Source organism: Phascolarctos cinereus, unplaced genomic scaffold, assembly GCF_003287225.1.
Source record: "Phascolarctos cinereus isolate Bilbo 61053 unplaced genomic scaffold, phaCin_HiC Scaffold_726;HRSCAF=1367, whole genome shotgun sequence".
NCBI classification, from domain to species: domain Eukaryota; kingdom Metazoa; phylum Chordata; class Mammalia; order Diprotodontia; family Phascolarctidae; genus Phascolarctos; species Phascolarctos cinereus.
Genome location: NW_027556098.1, coordinates 334630208 through 334645237, shown reverse-complemented (window position 1 = coordinate 334645237; position 15030 = coordinate 334630208). Strand labels below are relative to the sequence as shown.

Genomic DNA, 15030 nt, shown 5'->3' with positions numbered 1-15030 from the left:
AGGTGTCTTTCCCTGGACAGTCATAAAGAGAACAATGCTCCCCATCGCCTTCATCTGGCCTTGTAGTTGCTGACAAAGGAAGTTGGGTTCACTCAGAAAGCAAAGCATATCTGTTATGCCAGAGGACACCAAGACATTATGGTAGGTTAGGCTCAGAGTGGTCCAAAATATGTCTGTCTCCTGATTGGCCTAATCCAGGTTTTAGGCCTTTCTCACAAAATAGTTCACACTAGGAAGTGTCTGAGGCAAGAATTGAACTTGGGAAAATGAATCTTCCTGACATCAGGCCTGGTCCTCTGGCCCCTGTACCACCTGTCTGCCCTCCTATTTCATTTTACAGATGGAGAAACTGAGGCCAAGACAGAGCTGCAGACTTGGCCAAAGTCAGACAGTTAGAAACTGGCAGAACTAGAAGTTGAGCCAAGACATTGACTCCAAATCCTGTATCATATTCTTCGTAACATGTTTTTTTTTTAAATTAAAATCAAGAATATTCAGAGACAGTGATGAACACTAGTGTGATCATAGGCAAGTTATGATTTAGTGCAGCTGGTTATGTGAACAAGAATATATCACTTCTCAGTCTTCTATAACTAATGATATTTTCTTTAACTGTTAATACTTTAACTGTTAGTACAAGCTGCCATCTTTTTTTGTTTCATGTAATATATAAACACCACCAGCTGAAATGTGACACATTTCTATCAACTGCTGGTGCAGTATGCCATGCTCTGAAAAACTGCAGTAAAACCTGTCTGGCTCGTACTGGCTTATTGTCAGTGGCTAGTCAATGAATTAATGCAACAAAATACAGAAGAAGAAGAAAAGAGAAAGGTTGTCTCCTAATTTGTACAGTTCAACCCCTGGTATACATTTTTTTTTTTAAAGCTCTAGCAGCTTTGCCTCCAATTAACCTATGTCAAGAGCTTGGGACTCTAAATGTGTAAGCGTAGATGATGGTTTAATAAAGACAGCTAGGTCAATAATTACACTATTTTTTTTTTGGTTGAGGCAATTGGGGTTAAGTGACTTGCCAGGGTCACACAGCTAGTAAGTGTCAAGTGTCTGAGGCTGGATTTGAACTCAGGTCCTCCTGACTCCAAGGCCAGAACTCTATCCACTGCGCCACCTAGCTGCCCCAATAATTACCCTTTCAAAAGTTCATGTCAGAAGGTTCATTTTTTTAAAATTTCAATTCACTGAGTGCATTTTGATTGTTTTGGTTTTTGTTTTTGGTCTGAACCTATGATTTCTTCTATGAAGGGAATAGGTTATTACCTATCCTTTACTGATGCAGACTGAAAACAGTTCTACCAACTATAGTTTTAGAGACTTTCCTGTGGTGTAGGGAAATAAAGGTATTTGCATTTAGCTAAGGAAGAGGCTTCTAGTCTAGATGACTTCCACATGTAAGTACTAGGTGGTCACTATGTGTAATCACAATATATGGTCACAATGTATAGAGTGTAAGACTGGGAATCAGGAGGTTCTGAGTTTGAATTCTATTTAATAATTTAACCAGCTGTCCAACCCCAGGTAAGTCACTTAATTTTTCACCCTGGGGTTCCCTAGTGTGCATCAAGCAATATTAAGTGGTAGATATTACAAAGTGTCTGATACTTGTACCATTCTTCCTAATGATGGTGTGTACATTTTTGGGAGTTTGGCCCAAGGTTGTGGTAGGGAACCCAAGGATTACTTTGCTATGTTTCAAAAAAATGTGTTTTGTTTGTTTGTTTGGTTTTTTTTGGGGGGGGGGTAGGAAATGGGGTTAAATGACTTGCCCAGGGTCATACAGCTACTGTCAAGTGTCTGAAGTCGGATTTGAATTCTGGGTCCTCCTGACTCCAAGGCTGGAGCTCAATCCACTACACCACCTAGCTACCCCTCAAAAAATGTGTTTTGAAGGTGGGGGGCGGCTAGCCAGCCAAAGAAACACCCTTAGCCTGCATCATTGTCTCTTTTTAGAATGTTGGGTGGTGATGTTGAAGAGTTTGTCAGCTGTGTTAACTGCTGGGATGAAACCACTAAGCCAATTACCCTTGATTGTGGACACACTATTTGTATGACTTGCTTCTGGAAGAAATCCTCTTCATCTTCATGCTGCACTTCATGCTGGGAATACTCCCAGCTGAAAACTCTTCAAGATGACATTGTCATGTACCCTGAAGGAGAAGGCATGTGTGAGATACACCTTGAAGAACAGAAGCAGTTCTGTCATAGCAACAAGACCCTACTCTGTGTGACCTGCTCTAGATCACAGGAGCACAGACATCACATACACTGGCCCATTACAGTGGCTGCTCTTCGCTACAGGGTGAGTCATGTAAGGGTCAAGAGAAATCCACCAGGTGGTTTGAGGTATTCCTTGGCAGTAGCTCCTCCATGCTCAGTTTAGTTTCCACATTAGTCTATGCCTTGGGTGGGGGGGTGGGGTCTGCAACGGCCCTGCTGTCAAGCAGCTTCTCCCCTTCCTGCTGTGACTCTACCCTACAGGTCAATCAAACAGTACTGACCTGTCTGTGTCCTTTGGGTTTTGCAGCTGCATACATTTCATGGGCCTCAGGCTTAGAACACAGATTTCCTGACTGTGTTTATTCACTTCTCCTACAGAAACAAATAAAGTTATATCTGGTAATCTTGAACAACCGGTTAAAAAAAATTCAGGAACTTCTACTTAAAGAGAAAGAAAGACCGATTTCATGGATCATCAAATGCATTGTAAGTATCTGTCTCATATGTAAATTCTTGTGTTTTTTTTCCCCCATAACAAGCTTCCCACCATTATTAGCTATATTTGGAAGGTGAGTAAACTAAGGTTCACATTTTGTCATTTGCCCTTATTCATGCCACTAATGACTATTCTGTTGTTGTTGAATTTTTGGTTGTGTCCCATTCTTTCGTGACCTCATTTGCAGTTTTTGTTTTTATTTTATTTAATTTTTATATCCATATCTATTTCTATATCCATTTATCTCTATCTCCATATCAAAACAGAAGACATCTTCCTGATTTCAAATCTGGCTTTAGACACTAGCTGTGTGACCCTGGAGAAGGAAGTCACTTAACCCTGCTTACCTCAGTTTCTTTAATAATAGCAGATGGGAAAGGGAGCTTTGGTGAGGCCATAATATATCACTTTACATCTTTCTCTGCAGGACTACAAAGATATGCCCAGAAAAACATATGGGAAAAAAGGTCAGGTGGTATCTAAATACATGAAGGCTAAGGAGAAGAAACCAAAAAAGGAAGAACTTGTTCTAGAGAGGATAAAGAAGAAATTGAATGAGCTTTATCAGAGGCTAAAGGAGAAAGAGGCCATCCAGGAATGTAAAATCCTGAAACAAAAGAAGGAGTGGGAGGCCATGATGTCCAGCCAAAGGGGATTCTTAACAGACTTGATCACTGAGCTGCAGGAAAAAAGTCAGAAACCAGACCTGCAGATGTTACAGGTGAGATCAGTGCCACTTCCTCAGGGCCAGCTGTATATGGGGACAAGAAATTGATGACCTCTTTCATGCCCCTTCCCAGGATTTCTTTTATAACCTTCCGCACTACGTATGCCCTTGTGCTTCCTAGGGAAAACAGGAAGAGGGGTCACCCTGATCTAATGTAGCCCCGGCAACACCAGTGGGACAGATCTCTCAATTACATTTTTTAAAAAAAAATTTAAAACAATTTTCTTTAATTTTTGAAGGCTGGATTGTGCGCCCTTTCAATGACTCTTCTTGGGTTTACTGCTACCTTGGATTACTTTTCTGCTTGTACTGATCCCAGCACTCTTACCTTGGGCCAGGCACACTATTCTAACCTCTGACATATTCTAGGCAAATGTCTGCCTCCAAAGAGTTTGGTCTAAGAGCAGGGAGGGATGGCTGTGTGCTTGTTTCACAGGTTAACACACAGGTAACACCATTTGTTAGGCAGGAGAACACAAGAGGGACACTAACAGTGTTCTAGCACAGGTTCACTTTTGATCAGGTCAGACACAAGACAGCTTCAGATGGGTTAAATAATATGACAAAGAGTTGATGCTCAGGTCCCCTTCCCCTCTCACATACAAGCAGCAGTGTCTAGAGAAACATGTAGGAAGCAGAGACCTCTTGCTTGACCACCTTTCTGGTAGCACAGCATAGGAAATTCTCAAACCCCTCCTAGCATGGGCAAAAAGTTTGTGTCCGAAATCCAGCTTTCCCGAGTTGAAATAGGAAAAATAAGAGGAAAGAATAGTGATGACCCTATTGGAATGCCATGGCTTTTAAAGGTTGGTGGCATGGCCAAGCCCTAGGGGAAAGCATTCATGAACTACACTGACTTTGTTCTTTTTTTCCCCTAGGCTGTGACAGAAACAATGGAAAGGTATGTTTCTATTTAGATATCAAATAATTACATAGTTTAAATTAGGGAGTGGTGGGAAGGGGGTTTGGGAGAAGGAGCTTGTGTATTTGCTCAAAATCAGTATAGGAAGTTTGGCTTTTAGTACAATGAAAGGCACAACCGGTATTGTTTGTAATTGGTTTCTCTTTTCTGTAGGGATTTTGGAGCACCTGCTTTGAGACATTTTGTTCCAATTTTGGATATTTCTTATCTCTTTGCAGCAGTTGACTTTTTAAAATTCTTTCACAGTAAGTGTCAGTCCTTTGGGCAGGTATCTTTATTTGGACTTTTCTCACAAGAGTCCTGTTGGAAGCATGGTATTTGAGTACTTCTGCCATTTAGGCAATAATGTCCTTGTGAACTTTACCTTGGAAATGACTCCTAGTATAGAGAGAAACATTTGCCTAGAATATGGCATAAAATAGAATAGTGTGCCTGGTCCAGGGTAGAGTACTGAGAGCAGAACAAGGGGAGCTGGGGGGAGGGAGACAGCAAACTTACTAGGGGTCATTGAGAGCTCTGCCCTGCTAGTGCCACCTGGTTTCATTTGATCAGTCAGACCTCTATTTGGAGTAGTCATGCAGGTACCCTGGGGTATGATTTTGCTCAAAGGCAGAGTCTATAGGAACAAGCAGAAGTCCCCTCCTGGTGTGGGTTGGAGGCATTAGGAGATCTGAGTATGGTGCTTGGCATATAGTAAGTGCATAACAAGGGCTTTTTTCATTCCTTCATGGAGGATGGAAGGAAACTGGAAATATACTGAGATAGAAGATTTCTTAGTGCCCCAAAGGGGCCCTTTACTAAGGAATTATCATACTTTATCCACTATACCACCAGCAGCCCTTGCTAATTATACTGGTCCCTTAATTAACTAACAGTGTTTATCCCCTAGGATGGTGCTTAGTTAATGGCAAGGTGGCTTTTCATTCTTTGCCCAAGTCAGGAGAGCTGGAAAAAGTTGGACTTCTCAGAGGATGGGAAAGTAACTTTTGGCTAAAAAAGACAGGGGGTCATTACCTGGGAGCAGATAGAGGATGAGAAGGTCAATTTCAGTAAAAATTGAAATGCTTGAAAAAGAGGTTTTGGCCTTGTCTAGGAATGCTGTCCCTTTCCCTAACCATAACACAGTTATTTACAGACTCTTCCTGCTTTGAAGATCCCAAATATCCAAAGCCTTCCTGTCACTCAGGACTGAAATCCCATTGTTTTGAACTGATATCTTTCCTTCCCTATAGGATTTAAACTGTTGGAGAACTGCAATTACTACGACTTGTCTGAGGATAAAAAGAGGACTGTCACATTTACAACTGATTACTTGGGAAACACATCAGTTGTTTATACAACAGGCAATGTTCAAGCTGAGGCCCTCTGTGCAAAAGGATTCATAAACTTCTGGTACCAGGCTAGAATTGTGGACAATGAAGGATGCACAAGAACGATCAGCGTTTTGAGTGGTTTCAATTTGAGAGATGACTAATCTAAGCCTCTTTACCTCCAGTCAAAAAACAGTATGTGCAAAATGGTCATGCATTTGAGGTTGCAGTATTTCTGTATGTGTGGTTTTGAATCTGTTGTATTTAATAAACTTCACTTCTTGTGAAGTTCACTCATTTATATCACTTTCATATTTGGTCAGTGATAGGATTTTAAATCTAGAGCTTGGGTTCTGCATACATAGACCCTCAAAAGATCAATGGCTAGATTCGAAGGGATCTGATCTTGGATGAGAAAATGGCATTTTTGTTTGGTCATTTTTTTGTTGATGTGACTCTTGTGACCCCTTTTTTTTGGGGGGGGGTTCTTGGTAAAGATTGGAGTGGTTTTCCACCTATTTTATTCTAGGCATTTAACCATATTATTCTGAAAAGATGCCAGTAGTTTTAAACCAACTGTCAAGATAGGTCAATGACACATATAAAAAAGTTAACTCCTGATCTTGAATCCCCTGGAAGGAGACAAATCAGTTTTTAGATGTATGTGGGAGTTGATTCAATGTCAGCTTTATTTCTCCAAAACACTTGTTTAAATAGATAAACTATGCCTTAGTCCAACCAGGGAAGAATTCTCATTCTATAAAGCTCAGCTCCCCAAACTGTGACCATTAGCAGTAGAAAGTTTTTTCCCCCAAAAAAATATAATCTGATTGCTGCAATTAAGAACTTAACTCTTGGAGAAGCGAACCTGATAACATACAATTACTAAATATTCACTCATTTTCACAATCCAAGATTTACCTGTATTTGCTCCCTTGTGTGTGGGTATATGGTTTGTCCTTGGTTCTTGAAGAGGACTATGACATCACGGAGATGTCACGACTTGTAAATGAATTGGATTTGCGTGAGGAAGGGCTGTGCCAGGTTGTGTGTTGACTACTTTTGATAGACTTTGCCCTTCTCCAGAAATGCAAAGATCTAAGACAACTCCAAAAGACTCAGAATGGAAAATGCTGTCCACATCCAGAGAAAGAACTATGGAGTCTGAATGCAGATTGAAGTATGTTATTTGATCTCTTTTTGTTGTTGCTGTTTCTTTTTTCTTGTAGTTCCTCCCATTGGTTATAATTCTTCTTTATAACATGACTAATGTATATGTAGAGCCTATTTCTGATTTCATGACTTTTGGGGGAGGGAGGAGGGAAAGAAAGGGAGAAGAGAATTTTTTTTAATATAAATTTATTTATTTTTAGTTTTCAACATTTACTTCTACAAGATTTTGAATTCCAAATTTTCACCCCATCTTGCCCCTCCCCCCAACCCAAGATGGCATACATGCTTAATACCCCTTCCTCTAGTCTGCCCTCCCTTCTATCTCTCCCCCCCCACTTCTCTTATCTCCTTCCCCTTCTATTTTCCTGTAGGGCAGGATAGATTTCTGTACTTCATTTCCTGTATTTTTTATTTCCCAGTTGCGTGTGGAAACTTTTTAAGCATGTGTTTTTAAAACTTTGGGTTCCAAATTTCCTCCCTCCCTTCCTTCTACCCCACCCCCCCTCATTGAAAAGACAAGCAAGTCAATACAGGCCATACATGTGAACTTATGCAAAACACTTCAATAGTAGACATGTTGTGAAAAACTAACTCTATTTCCCTTAATCCTATCCTGCCCCCCCATTTATTCTATTCTTTCTTTTGACCCTGTCCCTCCTCAGAAGTACTTCCTTCTGATTACCCTTTTCCCAATATGCCCTTGTCTCTATCATCCCCCTGCTTGAGGAGAGAAATTTGAAAATCCAAGTTTATGGAAGTGAATGTTGAAAACTAAAACTAAAAATTTTTTAAAAATAAATGCATAAAATAGAGAAATCTAGCCAGTACACTCCAAGATCCTTTGGGTAGGTTTCAGTCATCAAAATTTACCTTCCTTTGGGCAGAATACCCTCAGGTGATTAGTCCCCAGGATAGTCATAAGAGGAGAGGGAGGGGAAGGAGAATGGGGAAGAGGAGTAACTGGGTGATCCAGTAGATAAAAAGCTTTGGGTTTGTATGCAGGAACACCCGAGTTCAAATTTGACCTCAGACACCTATTGACTGTGTGACCCTGAGGAAGTCACTCAACTTTTCTGGGCTTCAGTTTCATCATCTGGAAAATGGGGATAACAATAGCACCTATTTGATAATAAATGTTGGTGATTATTGACTAGATCAGAATTTACACTGACTTGCTTGATGCAGCCTTGCCTTTAGCAAACAAAAGACCAGAACTTGAAGGTAAGAGAGGCCTAAATTCAACCCCCAAAGCCAAAAATGAGTTGATTGTGTAATCAAGATTAAGCTCTGAGCCCTGATTTTCTGCTGTTAAATTAATTCTATGAAGACAGAAATGTTAATCTCCATCCCTTGCACTAGTATGCCCATAATAGGCAATATATTGGTAATTTGATTTGAAAATGGGTGTAGGTAACACAATAGAGAGTACCTGAGTCTGGAGTCAGGAACACCTAAGTTCAAATCTAGCCTCAAACAAGTATTAGCTCTGAGGTACTGGTCAAATCACTTAACCTCTATTTTGCTTATATCTTTGTACTGCTTACTTTAGAGGGTGATAGGAAGAAAATGGCTGTATTGAACATATTGTGAAAGTAGCTTAATGTTTGGATTTAAGCTGTTACACTACTAGATGATTTTTGAAAAATATTCCTCTACATTTGTTAAAATTACAAATTCAGTCAATTCTGTCACTTGATCATTAATTAAATACTTCCTCTATGCATTTTTTCTTTGTGCTATGCTTTGTGTTGTCCCAGTCCTCCTTTCACCTAGAACCTGATGCTCAGGTCTCGATGAAGACCCTACAGAGCTCCCAACCAACACAAACAATCAATCTAATCTCAGATTTCATTAGTTTCTGGAGATTTGAAAGTGTTTTATCCATTTTATCCACCTAAGAAGAAATCAGATGAATCAATGCCCCCTCAATTCTCTGGTAGCCCTGTGAAAGATGAAACAATGTGTCTCTTCATTCACACAGAACCAAATCATTGTTTTCCCTGTTTCCTGGCTCTGTTTTTGAGAATCCATCCAAAGTCCTAGGCAGACCATGCTGACAAGTCACCCAATTTAGGTTAAAAAAAAAATCACTAGTTCTATGTACTCCTGTTAGGGATTCAAGATTGAATTTCCTTTAAAATAATTTTTCTATATTTCTCAATATACTCTGAGCCTGAAAAAGGAGTTTATAATTTTCATATTGATGCATGTGTAATGAATATACTGATAATTTAGTTTTCTCAAGAGCTAACTGTCCTGGGAGTCAGAGCTCACAATGCAGCTTAAACTGATTTATTAAACTGACTGATGGGGTATGGGCCCAAGCAGAGACCTTTGCTCCTTGCCCCAAAAAGAATTTGGTTCCCATTTGTCCATGAGTCCCAAAAAACCCTTAAACTTTTTTTTTTTACCTCACTCTGGTCTCAGATGGGTTACCTGAGGCTATATTCCATTCAATGGCTTTTCCTTATCTACTCTCCTTATCTCCCTTTGAAAATCCTAGCCCCACCTTTTAATTTTATTTTGATGCCTTTCAAGCTTCTTCCTTCCAGTTCCCTTCATTATCTATTCCCATTGTCTATTCAATCTCTCAGATTTTCCAATCGGAATTCTCCCTAAATCACCTAGACCCTTTCCTGAGACCCTCTGGTCACCCAAAATTACTTGAGTGTATTTAAGATCCACCCTGGCCCCATTTAAAGGCAGAGACTTTCTCATGCCCACTCATCTTTAAGGGTGTGGCTAATGTTCAGATTCCTTAAGAGTCTGGCCTGTACAGTTTCTCTCTAATAAAAGATTTGGGTTGAATTCATATAGGCAGGGCCCACATGTTGTGATTTTGGGGTTCCAGCATCTCTAGACCTCAAGACCACACTTATGATCATTAGGCCTTCAGTGAAGGGAATCAAAGATTGTAGAACCTGTGTGGGTTGCAGAACTTTTTACTTTAGGGGAGGTGGTCACAACCCCCAAAGACTTGACTCCAGAAATGTTGTATTGTGGGACTTATGGGTTCCTCTTGGGAAACCACTAAATGATTGTAATCCACCTTCCCCACTTGTGATATAAGTATATAATCTGTGCTTTTACTTCAGCTAAGAGAACACATTTCTCACTCTGAAATTGATTAATTAAATTACTTGATTACTAGCACTCCCTTCTCTAGGCCTGCTTTGTGTGACTCAAAGCATTATTAGGTTAGAGACTGCTCAGTAAAAGTCCTGTTTTTTTTTTTGATAAGGCAGTCAGGGTTAAGTGACTTGCCTAGGGTGACACAGCTAGTGAGTATCATGTGAACTCGGGTCCTCCTGACTCACTGCACCACCTAGCTACTCAAAAGTTTTGGTAACAAGCCTTATGTCCACACTGCATAAGTGCAAATGGGCAGCAACTTCCTTTTTATTCCTTTCTCCCGATGAAGAGGTCTAGGACTTGGGGTGCTGCTGGAACCCTAAGATCATGGTGCCAAGCCCTGCCTGAATGAATTCAACTCAAATCTTCCAGCCAGAGGAAGTTTATTAGTGATAAATCTCATAGGCCAGGTCATGCCCAAGGATGAGCGGGCATGAGAGATCCTCAGCCAGGGTGGATCTTAAATACAATAAAATCACTTGGGTGGCCAGAGGAGAGGGCTGGGAAAAGGGTCTAGGTAAGAATCCTAATTGGGGAGGTCTGAATAAACAATGGGAATAGCTAATGGGAACAGGAAGGCATTTGTCAAAGAGATAAGGGGAGTCAATAAGGAACCTGAAAGTTAAAGTGTTTTATGGGGCCTGTAATGGAGGGAGCTGGAAGGCATCTTAGTAAGGTCAAAAGGTGGAGGCTGAGGCTTCCAAAGGGAGATAAGGAGCTGGGGTCTGTAGACCAATGGGAGCCAGGTTCCCTTTGGGGTAAAGGTATGGGGGGGGGGAATCTCTGAGCTCACCCCATCACCGGGACTCTTCCAAACCCTGCAAACCACAGAATGGCACCTGTCAACTTTCAGAGTTAGGTCTAAGAAAGACAGACTTTCAGAATTAGGTTGTATCTGTGTTTATTTCTTTCAAAGAGGGTGGCATGCATTTATCTATGCATGGGAGCTAGTTTGGAACTGAGCTCACTTTGGGGCTAGAGTGCACAGTTTATATACCCTTTCAGCAGGGGCTAGGGCAGCTATGTGGTGCAGTAGAGCACAGGCCCAGAAGTCAGGAGGACCTGAGTTCAAATCCGGCCTCAGACCAAACACTTGACATCAGCTGTGTGTCCCTGGGCAAGTCACTTAACCCCAATTGCCTAAAAAACAAACAACAGGGGCTGATTTCACTTCATTATTTTACCTCTTGACAGCAGAAATACCTCTTTTATCACCACCCCCCTCCATTTGGGTTATCTAGACTGGGGTGGGGGGGACCTGCAGCCTCCAGGCCACATGTGGTCCATGTGAACTACAATTTATTATCTAAGAAAGAGACAAATGAATTTGGGTGCAAGTATCCACAGTTTAATTTCTCTCAAGCTGGCTTGACATGTATTGCATGGCAGTTCGGTCCAAAACTGGGCTAAATGATGGGGTTGGGATCTGGACCCCAGAAAGAAAAAACCCTGGACTTTCTCATGAGGCCAAATCTCTGGCTTTTCCCCTGAGGCTATAATCCCATCAACTGGCTTTTCATTGAAGCTACACCCAATCTCTCCATTCTGTTACCCTTAACCTAGCCTGGATCTCCATTGTCTTACTTCCCTATGGCCCTCGGCCATTTCCAACATTTAATCTTAGCTAGGCTCCATTCTCCCTAGGACACCTGGTCCAGGTGCCCATCATTCTATTACCTCACAGTCCCAGCATACTACTTGGCCACTCCTAAGATCTTTCCCAGAATCTTTCTGTATATGAGGTCCTTGTCTCCATTAAGGTGCTCAGATTCTTAAGATCTGGCCCTTTTGCATTAGCTGTACAAATGCTTAGATTCCTTAAGAGTCTGCCCAATATGAAAGATGTTCTAATAAACCTTGTCTTTGGCTGAAAGAAGGCTTTGGTCGAATTATTTCAGACAGGACTCAGGTGTTGTGATTTGGGGTCCCAGCACCCCTAAACCTCAACATAAGGGGGACAGTTCAGAACTGGCTTAAAAGGTATTTTGGGGTACAGTTACATACCCTTTCAACAGGGGCTCCTATCAACCCACCATCATTCCAGATCACTCCTAGCTTCCATCTATCTGGGCAGTAGTATCTGTCTCCACTCAAGCCTGAGCAGAGTAAAATCAATTCAGGTTTGTGATGGCAAGGTGGAGCTCTGGGTCTCCAAGACAAATTACCAAGAGAAGTAATTTTTCACACCCTGTAGATTTTCAAGTGTGGCCCATTGAAACCAAGTTTTACAGAACAAATCCTTTTATTAAGGGGATTTTGTGAAGTTTGGATTCAGTCAAAGGGCTGCACTTGAAGGACAACTGGTGGCCTGGAGACAGCAGGTTCTGCCCCTGATAGATAAAAGAATCTGTCTCCACCCAAACTAGGAGTAGAACACAGTGGGCTTCTCTACTTTAGATTAAATTGCTTGCTTGCTTGGGTCGGGGCTGACCAGGCTAAGGAGAGTCAAAGTGATCTCATTATCAATAATGTCCTTCTAAATTTAAAATTGAACTTAGTGAGGACTTTGGAAGAAGAGGGCTGGGGGAAGCACTGAATCTCCAAGATATTGGTTATTAATAATCATTTTTCATACATCTCTCCACACATTGACTCAATCTCACCTTCAATGCTACTTTCTCACCTCTTCATTTCTAAATAATATCAAAAATCATTTTCAGAACTTATTTCCTTCACTCCCCGTCCTTGCAGAACAATCAGCCTGTCGAGTTTAATCATGCCATCAACTATGTTAACAAGATTAAGAATAGATTCCAGGGTCAGCCAGATATCTATAAAGCATTTCTGGAGATTTTGTACACATATCAGAAGGAGCAGCTGAACGCCAAGGAAGCTGGAGGGAATTACACGCCAGTCCTGACTGAGCAGGAGGTGTATGCACAGGTGGCCCGTCTGTTTAAGAATCAGGAAGACCTCCTGTCAGAATTTGGGCAATTCCTCCCTGATGCCAATAGCTCCGTGCTGTTAAGTAAGATGACTGCCGAGAAGGTTGAGTCTGTGAGGAATGATCATGGAGGCATGGTGAAGAAACCCCAGCTGAACAACAAGCAGCAGAGGCCCAGCCAGAATGGCTGTTAGATTCGCCGCCACTCTGGGACTGGCGCTACTCCCCTGGTGAAGAAGAAACCTAAACTATTAAGCTTAAAGGACCAGCCCTTGGCAGAAGCCAGCAAGCATGGTGTAGGAACTGAATCCTTGTTCTTTGAGAAGGTCCAGAAAGCCCTGCGGAGCACAGAAGCCTATGAGAATTTCCTACGCTGTCTGGTCACCTTTAACCAAGAGGTCATCTGTAGGCCAGAGCTTGTGCAGCTTGTCTCTCCTTTCCTGGGGAAATTCCCAGAATTGTTCACATGGTTTAAAAATTTTGGGGGGTATAAGGAGTCTGTTCACCTGGAGACCTTTGCAAAAGAGCATGCCACAGAAGGCATTGCTTGGAGATAGATTATGCCTCCTGTAAAAGATTGGGGTCAAGCTACCGAGTCTTGCCTAAGAGCTACCAGCAGCCCAAATGCACAGGACGGACACCGCTGTGTAAGGAGGTTTTAAACGATACCTGGGTGTCCTTCCCATCATGGTCTGAGGACTCCACTTTTGTCAGCTCGAAGAAAACACAGTATGAAGAACACATCTACAGATGTGAGGATGAACTCTTTGAGCTTGATGTGGTCTTAGAAACCAATCTGGCAACTATCCGGGTCCTAGAGCTGATTCAGAAGAAACTTTCATGTTTGTCTGCTGAGGAGCAGGCCAAATTCCACCTAGACAACACCCTGGGTGGCTCCTCTGAGGTGATTCACCGAAAAGCACTTCAGAGGATCTATGCTGATAAAGCAGCTGACATCATTGATGGCCTGAGAAAGAACCCGTCCATTGCTGTTCCTATAGTTCTGAAGAGGCTGAAGATGAAAGAGGAGGAATGGAGAGAAGCTCAGAGAGGGTTCAATAAGGTCTGGAGGGAGCAGAATGAGAAGTATTACCTGAAGTCCCTGGACCACCAGGGCATCAACTTCAAACAGAACGACACCAAGGTCCTGAGGTCAAAGAGATTACTCAATGAGATAGAGAGCATCTATGATGAAAGGCAAGAGCAGGCTACAGAAGATCATTCTGGAGTCCCTGTTGGCCCACATCTTTCTCTCGCCTATGAAGACAAACAGATACTGGAAGATGCAGCTGCTTTGATTATCCACCATGTAAAGAGGCAAACAGGAATCCAGAAGGAAGACAAGTATAAGATCAAGCAGATCATGCATCATTTCATTCCAGACCTACTCTTTGCCCAGTGAGGTGATCTCTCAGATGTGGAAGAGGAAGAGGAGGAATCTTTCTTAAGCAAATAAGCACAAGTGTTCTTCTCTCTCTCTTTTTTTTTTAGGTAATTGGGGTTAAGTGACTTGCCCAGGGTCATACAGCTAGTGTCAAGTGTTAGGTCTGAGGCCAGATTTGAACTCAGGTCCTCCTGACTTTAGTGCTGGTGCTCTATCCACTGCACCACTTAGCTGTCCCTTTTCATTTTTTCTTTTTTTTTTTTTTTTACAAGTATTCTTATACAACTGAAATTCATTGCAAAACTTATTTTTCCCTGATGAAAATGGAAACTTCAATGTTTACAGACAGCCTTTCATTTTGGCAAGTGAACCACTTCGCAATGTTTCCTTAAGAGCTTGCAAATGCATGGCCTATCTTAATTCCTTTTAGGTCACTTTATTTTTGATTTAGTTTGTCAATTAAATGCTACCAAATCATTCCCTGAAGATCTCAATGGTCTATTCTTAAAATGATATTTTGAATTTTTCTAAATGATTTGCCTTAGAAAAGTCTTTCTTTTCAACAGGGACAAAAGAATGAATACCTGTACTCTAGGCAGTGCTCAAGTACCAAATAAGGCTCTGAAACTTCAGACAGAAAAAAACTTCGTGCCCTTTTTGTCTTTCTTTGCTGGAAAGAAAACTTTGAGATTGACTTGAGTTCTATTTGGGAGCGAGCATTTTTTAGTCTGTGAAATCACCCTCTTCCCTTACATTAAAGCAATAAT

The 15030-nt window shown here is 41.5% G+C and overlaps 1 protein-coding gene across 1 annotated transcript; it reads left to right on the top strand.

Annotated features, from left to right (window-relative positions):
- The first annotated feature begins 1969 nt into the window (after positions 1-1969).
- LOC110213429 (paired amphipathic helix protein Sin3a-like) lies at positions 1970-14299 on the top strand. Its single transcript, XM_078146196.1, is given in 5 exon segments — positions 1970-2317; positions 3159-3452; positions 4337-4359; positions 12656-13425; positions 13428-14299. Coding segments are annotated over 5 exon segments (2289 nt in total). The 3' UTR covers positions 14282-14299.
- Positions 14300-15030: the final 731 nt, after the last annotated feature.